At 42.4% G+C, this 10,942-nt stretch overlaps 1 protein-coding gene across 3 annotated transcripts; it reads left to right on the plus strand.

The window, feature by feature from the left end:
- Positions 1-3,168: 3,168 nt before the first annotated feature.
- Positions 3,169-10,729, plus strand: YEATS4 (YEATS domain containing 4). Of its 3 annotated transcripts, none has more exons than XM_075931618.1 (7): positions 3,169-3,443; positions 4,208-4,327; positions 4,970-5,036; positions 5,140-5,234; positions 8,050-8,142; positions 8,223-8,310; positions 10,250-10,729. In XM_075931618.1, exons 1-7 carry the CDS (start codon positions 3,393-3,395, stop codon positions 10,417-10,419), a joined length of 684 nt encoding a protein of 227 aa, XP_075787733.1. In that variant the 5' UTR covers positions 3,169-3,392; the 3' UTR covers positions 10,420-10,729. The 3 variants fall into 3 exon arrangements, with proteins under 3 accessions (XP_075787733.1, XP_006121639.1, XP_006121638.1); XM_006121577.4 differs by lacking the exon at positions 3,169-3,443 and adding an exon at positions 3,648-4,091; XM_006121576.4 differs by lacking the exon at positions 3,169-3,443 and adding an exon at positions 3,648-4,078.
- The last annotated feature ends 213 nt before the right edge of the window (positions 10,730-10,942 follow it).

Genomic DNA, 10,942 nt, shown 5'->3' on the forward strand with positions numbered 1-10,942 from the left:
GGGCAATATAGGTAACCTGAAAAAGAACTTTCACCAACCATAAGTCCAATAAAATATATCTCCTCCCTCCTCCCTTGTCTATCTGTAATGGTAGCTAAAGTCTGGTGTCATTGCATCATCAAGTACTAGGGTGCTGCAACATGATGCTCCCTAATTATTTTGGTCCTGTTACTCTCCTGCATTTCTGAGCAAAAACTCACTGAACATCTCTTATTTGTTGGCTGATGGCTTGTGAGATGTATCAAATAAGGAGCTTTTAATATGCTACAGATAAAATAAAAAGGTTTTTAAGGATCATCTAGTGTGACACTGTTTGTAATTTTTATATTCTGAATAGCCTTACAAAGCAGCCTATCTTATATTATCTAAACAAACACTTCGTTTATTTCGTGGTCATGTCTGTTTTATTCTAAATAGGTTCTCAATTTGCACTCATCACCATATTATCCCTAAGCACCATTAACTAAGCAACATTACTAACATATGATGTTGGCTCCCTCATCCTCCTCACAGGTGTAGAAATGTGCACGACAACTATTTTGCTGCTGATTTTTAAAAATGTACAAACATGAATCCCCATAATTATCTGTGTATGTCACAGAAGGTAGGTGAAAATGAACTTTCCACTTAGGCCATTTCTACAATACAGATAAGATCGAAGCAGCCGCAGTCCACCATCTAGGGTTGAAATTAGCAGGTCTAGACAAGACATGCTAATTCAAACTGAAAGGGTGCTCCCATCGATGCTGGTAGTCCTGCTTCTATGAGGAATAAGGGAAGTTGAAAGGCGAGTGTGCTCCCTTTGACTTCCTACAGTGTGGACGGCACCAAAATTCAAGTTAAGATACTTCGACTTCATCTATGCAATTAGCATAGCTGAAGTTGCATATCTTAATTTGAAATTATCCCCTAGAGCAGTGTTTCTCAACCAGTGGTACAAGTACTCTTGGGGTACTCGAGAGATGTCTGGGAGGGGTACATCAACACAACTGAAATTTGGAGAATATTGAATTTTTGTTTTAAGTTTTACAACACTTTATTATTTTTGTACTTTTTACACCCAAACATTTCATCACCTGCCTGGCTACAATTAAGTTGTTCAAACAAATGTGTTGCAATTGTAGAAAAAAAATTCATGTGTCTGAAAACTGTAGGTACAGTAGACTTCCGATAATCCGGAACCTATGGGACCTAGGTGGTGCCGGATTATCAAATATCCCGGACTATCAGGAGGTACTATAAGATGGTTATATATATACACTTTATACATTATATACTGTATATAAAGTGTTCTTAACCCTTTTTATTGTACATACTGTATACAGTATACTGTAATGTTTTAGTGTTTTTAAGCCTTTTTTTACCCTTTTTGCTCAGTTCAGCTGCTGCCACTGTTACCTTGTAACTCATTTTTTGCCGAAGCTCACTCACTAGGCTCTTGCCATTTTGATGTCGGACTATCAGGAGTGCTGGACTATTGGATGCCGGACTATTGGAGTTTTACTGTACTGGGGGCATTTATATTTTTTTTGAAAAGGGGGGTACTTTATTTTTAAAAAAGTTGAGAAACACTGCCCTAGAGTAGACCATGGGTTAGAGCCAAAAGTGGCGAGGTTTATTTTGGTCCTTAATATCTGGGGGAATATACTGCAGTCTTGGCCCAATTTCTGAGAAAGCTCTGTCTCAAGCACAGGTGATCTTTGTCCTTATTATAGAAAATTTCATTGTGGCACAAGAGTGAAGATATCCATTGGGATCTTCATCTTGGCGATGTCTCTACCCAGCACAAATGAGTACCTCCAAATTTGGGGTAGTGGGAAACAGCACCATGGGTACCTAAGTCAATCCTATCCTGGTGATTTATTTTCTACAGCTTGCACTACCCATAGAATGGCCACTTATGCATTCCCAGCAAATAGTACTATCTGGTACTTCAGGGAACATGCAGCATACTGTCCAGATGCCACTTTGAAAACCATACTCCACTCTGCGACCTGGAAAGACAGAGTGGTGTTAGGGTTACCAGGTGGCTTAAAAAAAATACTGGACACACTTGGTTTCAGATGGGGAAGGGGGGACACACACCGGCCAGGAGGGGAGCAGGGCTGGCCAGGAGGATGTGTGGGGGCCAGAACTGGCTGGCAGGAAGCAGGGCTAGTGGAGGGAGGGGGGTCAGGAGCAGCAGGGATGGCTGGGGCAGATCGGGGCGGGGGGGGGGGAGTGGCTGGCGGGAAGCAGGTCTGGCCAGGAGGAGCTCGGGGGGAGCAGAGCTGGCTGGAGGAAATCAGGAGGAGAAGGAGGTGAGAACCGACTGGCGGGAAGCAGGGCTAGCTAGGGGAGATTGGGTGCGGGGGGGGGGGGGGGGAGGGAGTGGACCAGCAGATTGGAAGTGGGGCTGGCCGGGAGGGATGCGGGCGAGCGGGGCTAGGAGCGGGGCTGGGAGCCGGGGGAGAGAATTGGCTGGCGAAGAGTGGGATTGACCCAGGCGCATGCAGATCCCGGAGCACTGCCTGTCCTGTACACGGTCCTGGTGAAGCACGAGCAAGTCTGGCCCCGGGGATTCCCTCCCACCCTCCTCCTTGCATTGTTTTGTACTGCTTGGCTGGTAGACACGCTTACGCAGCATGTGCGTGTGTACCAGCCAGGCAGTACCAACTACGTTCTGATACTCCGAATAATAATTAAATGTACCTAATTAGAAAATACGGGACATTTTATGTGTCCAGTATTTTCTTAATTTTTTTCCCAGACAGAACCCTCAAATACCGAACTGCTTGGTTCAAAACCAGACACCTGGCAACCCTAAGTGCTGTGCTCTTCAAAACGGCATCCTCCAGGGACAACACACCCAGATAGGGCAGGGCAAGCCACCCCCACCAGCATCGTGCGGTTTAAAACCAGACACCAATGGCCAAATTACCCCTCATCAGCGTGTGGCCTCCAAGCACTCACTCCCCTGCTCTCCCCCCTCCCATCTCCAGCCTCTTCCACTGCCCCCTTGCTGCACCGCCCCACAGGTGCTGGACCTAGTAGCGCGGGAGAGGGGGGCTGCAGTGCCCCTGGCTTGAAGTGGCTCCTCAGGCACAGGCCTGACAGCCTGGTTCGGTGCCACTCGGCACCCCCCTCCCAGTGGGTGAGGCGACATGACGTCATGGCCCCGTGACTTCTAGCTCTGGGGAAGCCGGGCTGACCTCGCGCTGCACGGTGGCCGGCCTGGTGACGTAGCAGCGTCACCCGGAAACGGGGTCCGGCGGGCAACCCTCCCCGCCCCCCACTCGCCCGCTCTGGGGGGAGCCGGCCGGAGCTGCGCGTGGGCCTGGCCTCGCTGCCGCGGCGCCGGGGGCTGAGCGCGAGCGGCCGGCGCGGCCCCGGGCGGTTGCCCGCGCTGCAATATGTTCAAGAGAATGGCTGAGTTCGGGCCTGACTCCGGGGGCAGAGTGAAGGTGCCGCCGGGGGCGGGGCGGGACGGGGCCCGGGGGCGGGTTCCTTACTCCGCCGCGGGCGCGCTCGGCCGGCGGGGGCCTGCGTAGCTCCGCCCTGACCGCGCTCCCCGCCCGCCGGCGGCCCTGGCGCGTTCACCGCTCCACAGCGCGCTCCCCAAGGGCCAGCGCAGCAGCCACGCGGGCCCGGCTAGCGCCGGGGTGAGCTTCGACGGGGCCGCGGGCAGCGGCTCTCTGAGCGCGTGGGCGTGGAGCCCGCCTCAGGCGCTTGCTCCTGCCGGGCACCCGGGTGCCCTGTTGCCACCCCAGAGCAGCTCCGGCGGGAGCAGCCCCGCCAGGCCTGCTCAGCGGGGACAGGGCTCTGTAGTGCCCGGCGGCTTCAGCTGGAGGGTAACTCGGGCGCCCTGCTTCCTCTGACGTTTGGCGTCCCTCGAGTAGCAACCGGATTGGTTCAGCAGGTTTCAAACTCTTCATAACTGCTGGGCTGGAGGAAACTACATTTTCACCCTCCTCATTTTTGCCCCCCTTTACCACCGCTAGCTTCAACACTGGGAAACTGTGCAGATCTGAAACTTTAATTTCTCTAGCAGATGGAGAATCACCGATTTCACGATGGAAAAAATACCAGTTTAACAAAAGTGAATATAAATGGTAGTAGAATACCTTAGATTGAAGTAAAAATAACAGCTGTTGTATATCGTGTTGTTTCTCAACATGATTGGTTTCCAATGGCTTCTGAGATGCTGATATTTTTTTCTTTTTTAAAGGGTGTTACTATTGTGAAACCTATAGTTTATGGAAATGTTGCACGATACTTTGGAAAGAAGAGAGAGGAAGATGGACACACGCATCAGTGGACCGTTTATGTAAAGCCTTACAGAAATGAGGTAGACAAAAATTGCTGATCGACCAAAAGATGCGAAACTGAACTACAATGTTTACCATTAATTACTTGGCTTTCTGTAGGCCTCAATCCTGCAAACACACTCATATTTAACATATTTCAGTATGTTCGTAATCACAGTGACTGCATGCCTAAGCACATGCACAATTGCAAGATTGGGGCTTCACCTGATAAAATGTAGCAAACATTATAATGACAATGTCATTGGAGACGTGCCACCAAAGGTCTTAAGCACTGTATCAGTGTAAGAAGAAAATAGAGGCACAACTAGAATAACTTATTCATCTGTCGTATAATACAGTAGCGATAATATGTACAAATGTAGAGTTGCCATTGGGGAAAAAAGTGTACGTAAGTGTTGAATAAAAAGTGAATTGTATAGACTGGTAGGTAGAAAAAAATCGGTTGCTGCAAGGATCTTACAGGGGAGAAATTAGATTGATATCCAAGATGTAGCAAAAGATGATGGGGCTTTTTTTAGTACTGAGTCTGCTTTTGGCAGATTACTAATGAGGTAAACATTTAACTAACATGATAGGTAGGTGGAGGCAAAGAAATAAGGAGAGAGACTGTGCAGTGTGTTTTTAATATTTGGAAATAATTGGCTACATTGTTTATATTTTAGGATATGTCTGCTTATGTGAAGAAAATTCAATTTAAATTACATGAAAGCTATGGTAATCCTTTAAGAGGTAAGCTTGTTTTTTGTTTTTATGGCTTGCACATATATTCTCATTATGTGGAAGCTAAGTCATCGGTGTTCCTGCCACTGTGTGTTTTTTTCCCCCCCTGCAGTTGTTACTAAACCACCATATGAAATCACTGAAACAGGTTGGGGTGAATTTGAAATCATCATTAAAATATTTTTTATTGATCCCAATGAAAGACCTGTAAGTATATATTTTTGGCTTTTAACTAACTTTTATGTGTAGTGTACTATGCATTTATAAAACTTGGACATGGGATGCATCTGACCAGAAAAAGTTCTACTACTAAGACTGTCTATGCTGGTAACAAAAGGAGGACATTTTTGTCTTTCAGAGTGGTTTAAAACACCACCACTATCCTGCCCCCAAAAGACAAATGTTTGACAACAAATGCCAGGGTGAACACATGCAGGAGCACTCTCCTGCTGACAAAGCTAACTCATTAGGGGTGAAAGCATGGGGGTGGGTTGTTTTTTTGTTTGTTTGTTTTGGTTTTCTTGGCTTTTTTTGGTCCACAGGAGAGCTGACAAACAGTGGCTTTTTAGCCCTGTCACTAAAAGCTGGTAGTAGAGATAAACATGCTGAAACGTGGGCTAATGTCTTTAGGAGTACTAAGATCAAAGTAGATGACCTGGATTGTCTTTCTCTTCCTTCCCTGTCCCACATTATGTACGCTGCCAGTTGGAAGCAGGAATCGGCCATCTCTATGGTACTTAACAGATTTGCTTAAGGGAAGGAGTGAAAGGGACAGAGTTGTTGGGATTTGTTGGTTAGAGCCACTGCCATTGTGAATCAGTAGAATTGGAAGGAACCTCAAAAGGTCATCCATCCAACCTTGCACTTTTAGCAGGATCAAGCCCATCTTAATCATCCTTAACAGGTGCTTTTCTCATCTGTTATTAAAAATCTCCAATGATGAAGATTGTACAACTTCTATAACCAATATATTCCAGTGCTTAGCTACCGTGACAGGAAGTTTATCCTAAATTCTAACCTAAACTTCTCACTGTAATTTAAGCCCATTGCTGCTTACCTTACATTCTGATGATAGGATATCTTTTCTCCCTTTACCTTTTGAGAGCTTTTTTTTTCCTCCCTCTTCATTTTAACAGCCTTTTAAGTACTTGAAAGCTGTGATCATGTCCCCCCTCAGTCTTTTTTTCCAGATCAAGCAAACCTAATTCTTTTATTGTTCCCTCATAGGTCATGTTTTTTAAAACTTTAATCATTGTCGATTGCTTTTCTCTGGACCGTCTCCAATTCTCCATCTTTCCCTGAAATATGGTGCCCAGAACTGGACACAATTGAGGCCTAATCAGCACAGAGTGGAAGAATTACTTCTTGATATTACATCCCAGAATGAGACTTGCTTCTCACCCCCCCCCCCCCACCATTGTCACAGTGGACTCATGTTCAGCTTGTGGTCCACTATGACTCCTAGATCTCTTTCTGCAGTACTCGTTCCTAAATGGTTATTTCCCATTTTGTGTATGTGAAAGAGATTGTTCCTCCCCAAGTGGAGTAATTTGCATTTGTCCTTGTTGAATTTCATCCTATTTACCTCAGATGATTTCTCCAGTTTATCCAGATAATTTTGAGTTATGACCCTAGCCTCCAAAGCACTTGCAACCCCCTTCCTAGTTTAGTATCATCTGCAAACTTTAAGTATACTCTCCATCAGCAGTTTACTAGCATAAATATACTGAACAGAACCGGTCCCAAAATTTATCCTTGTGAAACCCCACTTATTGTGTCCTTATAGCATGACTGTGAACCATTGATAACTATTTTCTGAGAATCCATCCAGTTATGCGCTTGTCTTATAGTATCCCTATCTAACTTGTATTTCTGTTGTTTATTAATGAGAAGGTCGTGCATGACTGTATCAAATGCTTTACTAAAGTCTAGATATTCCACATCTGCTGCTTCTCCCTTATCCACAAGTCTTGTTATCTGATAAAAGAAAGCTATTAGGTTGGTTTGACATGATGTATTCTTTGCACGTCCATGTTGTTACTTATCACCTTATCCTCTAGATGTTTGCAAATAGATTCCTTAATTATTTGCTACGTTATCTTTCTTGAAACACAAGTTAAGATGACTTGTCTGTTGTATCCTGGGTTGTCCTTATTTGCCTTTTTCCAATCTTCTGGACTCTCTCGCCTGTCTTCAATGACTCTTCAAAGATCTTAGCTAATGGCACTCACATCATTTCAATCAACTCCTTGTTCTCTCCACATGGATAACCCTTGCCAAAGGTATATAGATATGCTCACAACCTGTTCTGTGGGAGGTGACAGGTAACCGACTAGGCCATTAGAAAAGAAATTTTTAAAGGAGAACTTAATTAAGATCTTGTTATGAGGTCCTCTTCCCTTTTACCATGAGAAGGGGTAATGTAGGTCAGAATTGAGAAGCACTTCCTAACTGTGATTTGGTAGGCATTAGTATGCATAGAGTTCTACATTAATCGCATGATCTTTTTTTGTGTTCAGGGCTTGTCTGCGTGGTAAGCTAGAGTACAGTAAGCTAGCATGTGAAACTATAGCATATTAGCTAGCTGTGCTGCAACATCCTTTGTAGACATGTCTATATCATGCTGTAAAGTGCTGTATGGTGCTTTGACTTACTGCTGTTATGCTATAATTATGTCTACATGTGATGTTGCTGTGCGGAAGATAATTACTGTAGATCAAACTTAGTTAATCTTACATTCTATTTTCCTAGATCCTTTCCAAATCCAGCTAATCACTTGCCTTCAGGATGCTTAAGTAGTTTTAACAGTTAATACTAACTTCAATTATTCTGTCAAAGCTTAAACAATATCAGAAGACAGGTTAAGTTCTTGTATTCTTACAGATTTTTAAAAATCCTATATTTGTGCGCAGAAAAAAGAGCACTGCATGTTTAATTCCATTCTAGTGTATCACTTGGTTTTTTTTCCCATCAGAGTGGTCATATTATATTTTATTTATTTCGGTCTGTTTTCCTTGCACAGGTAACTTTGTATCATTTGCTGAAGCTGTTTCAGTCTGACACCAATGCAATACTGGGAAAGAAAACTGTAGTTTCTGAGTTTTATGATGAGATGGTAAGAAAAGAAAACATGTTAAAGGTTTTGTTTTTAAATAGTGGGATTGATGACAGCTGTGTATTTTTCTCCTCTATTAGATATTTCAAGATCCTACTGCTATGATGCAGCAGCTCTTGACAACATCTCGTCAGCTAACGCTGGGAGCTTATAAGCATGAAACAGAGTGTAAGTGCCAAATAACAATTCTAATGTTACACGTGAGTTTTAGAAGTTAAGATTAACTGTTAATCATTTTTAATTGTCCTTTTCTGCTGCTGTAAAGTGAAATTTCTATGTGGGAAAAGCTGTTTTTTTTTAAACATCGCTGAATATCTAGAGACTTATTTATTAATGCGAGTAATATACTAATTTTTAAGATCTAAAGATTTCAGATTTGCCCTTTTTTCATGATTATTTACTTCTGATAAATTCTGTATGGGGGCTGATAGAAATTGAATCCTTCATGTAATTCCTGTAAAGTCAAGAGAGTAACACAAGGAATTAAGTTGCCAATAGAGTTGAGGTGTGAACATCCCTCCTTCATATAAATGAGATATTAACTGAACTCAGATGAAACTTGAAATAGTAACATTAAATATTGTAATACTTACCCATTTATCAGACGCCAGCAGCTGTTTTTGGATGGAGTGAATAATCACCAGGACTCGCCGAACTGCATGCGCAGATTGCCCGAACCCGGCTCTTCCAGGTTACAATCTACTCGCCATAGGCGAGTAGATTGTACTATTTGTCGAGCCCTGATAATTACCATTACTTATTTTCTAAATAAAGTTCTTAAACTTTCATGCTCTGAGCACTTTAAGAGAACAAACCTTCATGAGTGACTTCCCTATCCAGTCTCTTTCCTAATTTTTTGTTTCCTTTACAGCCTACAATGCTTACTTTACATGAAGCAAGTGGTTGAGAGTATTATGGAGCTAAAGTGAAAATAAACTATGCTAGACAATATTAATACAGCTATTTGTCTTCTATTGTCTCCTTCAGATTTTGACTCTGATTTCCTATTTCCTTCCCATACACAGAGCATATAAGTCAAAATCTCATCTTACTGTCTACAACTCTACTGCTCTGATCTCTCCAGGCCACTAACACTTTGATTCTGTCCTCCTGTCTGTCTTTTAAAAATTGACAGCAAATTACATTTCAGATACTTTTGAGAGAGTACATAAAACTGAAAATCAGAAAATGCTGGATTCTAATATCAGCATTCCCCTTCTAGTGGTATTTTAACTTTCCTGCCTTAGGTATTTTACAGAAGAGGAAACTTATTAAGACTTTATTTCCACCATACATAAGATAAAATTATCTCACAAGAGTAGTGAGGATTATTTATTTACAGTAGGCATTCAGGGGGTGGAACGAGGGTGAGCGCATTCCTGGTGGTTTGGGAAGGCAATGCCTTCCCCTGCTTATGATACCTTCCATCCCTGCTTAGTTGGATAATAGAAAATGTTTTTTTATTTTACTTTTGAGCATGTCGGATTTTGACACTTTAACTAAAAAAGGATCACTTGTTTCTACTAGGCATGCATATGAGTGATTTATTGCTGTACAGACCTAGTATTAGAGATGTTTCCTTATTTGCATTTCTCACAAATACTTGTAGAAGCAGATAGAGTAGAACTTTCTTGGGGGTACAAGCTGTTTAATAGTCCACAAATAGGAGAGGGTGATGTGTTTGCGATGGAGTGGAGATCCAGTGTTCTATTCAGATTTCGATTGCCCCACCAGTCCAAAAAAGAGAGAAGTGGGGAAAGTAAGTTCTACCAGTGTTTTTTGTGCATAAGCTAAAGATCTGGATTTCAGGGGATTTCAGTATTGCGGTTTCTGAAGGACACTTGTAAAGACAGATTCTGTGCCCCTGTATCTCAGAGACATGTAGAATAACTTAGAAGGCAGTAAGAGCCCAATATCCAGCCATGCAAATTCCAAAATGGGTTATGAAAGTCCTGGATTCTTTTAGGGCCCGTATATTACCAATAGTGAAGGTTCTGTGAAAACAGGTTCTGCCAGCTGTCATCTGCCTTGACATTTTGAATATTATATTGAGTAATTGCAGTTTTTTAGTGCACTAAGATTTTTTTTTTCTTTGTCACTGTCCCAGTTGCAGATCTTGAAGTGAAAACCAGGGAAAAGCTGGAAGCTGCCAAAAAGAAAACCAGTTTTGAGATTGCTGAGCTTAAAGAGAGATTAAAAGCAAGCCGTGAGACTATTAACTGTTTAAAGAGTGAAATCAGGAAACTTGAAGAAGATGACCAGTCCAAAGATATCTAACAAGTACCAATTTGATGGACTAATGTAAATAAAGGGACTTGGATCATGGAACAAATGTTAAAATATTCCCTCAAATCTCATAGAGGGGACTACATAGTTTCATCCATGAATTTCATTTAAAAAAATTCTTGTGAGGCCAGATTTGTAGGTGAAAACTGTCTAGTGTTTAAACTACAGAAATATGTGCAGTTTTTATTTTTCTATTATTTTAAAGAGTGATTCTTTGAGATCAAACTTTTTTAAAAATTGCATTGAGTACTATATGGTAACTTTGTAATAAATCTCAGGTTACTGTGGTTTACCAAATGTAGTTTATCAGTTTTCCTACTCCATTTATTCTTTCTAAATGATTGTAGTTGATCTTTAAAACTGAATACTAACATAGTAGTAGCTTTTTCATTGTTGGGAATTTGAAAAGTCTCTGCCTGTTTTTTGTTTTGTTGTTTTTGTCTCCACATCTAGTATGATGAGTCAAGTTGAAGGGAGAGGTTAGAAGTTTTGATATGCAGGTAGATTAAGCCTG

The sequence above is a fragment of the Pelodiscus sinensis genome, chromosome 1 (assembly GCF_049634645.1).
Source record: "Pelodiscus sinensis isolate JC-2024 chromosome 1, ASM4963464v1, whole genome shotgun sequence".
Lineage (NCBI taxonomy): Eukaryota > Metazoa > Chordata > Testudines > Trionychidae > Pelodiscus > Pelodiscus sinensis.

Excerpts from the sequence above, each read along its gene's own strand:
- YEATS4 (XM_075931618.1), top strand. The coding sequence starts at position 3,393 with ATGTTCAAGAGAATGGCTGAGTTCGGGCCTGACTCCGGGGGCAGAGTG. Across the intron at positions 5,037-5,139 it reads CTATGGTAATCCTTTAAGAG|TTGTTACTAAACCACCATAT; the intron begins GTAAGCTTGTTT and ends CCCCCCCTGCAG. Across the intron at positions 8,311-10,249 it reads TTATAAGCATGAAACAGAGT|TTGCAGATCTTGAAGTGAAA; the intron begins GTAAGTGCCAAA and ends TCACTGTCCCAG.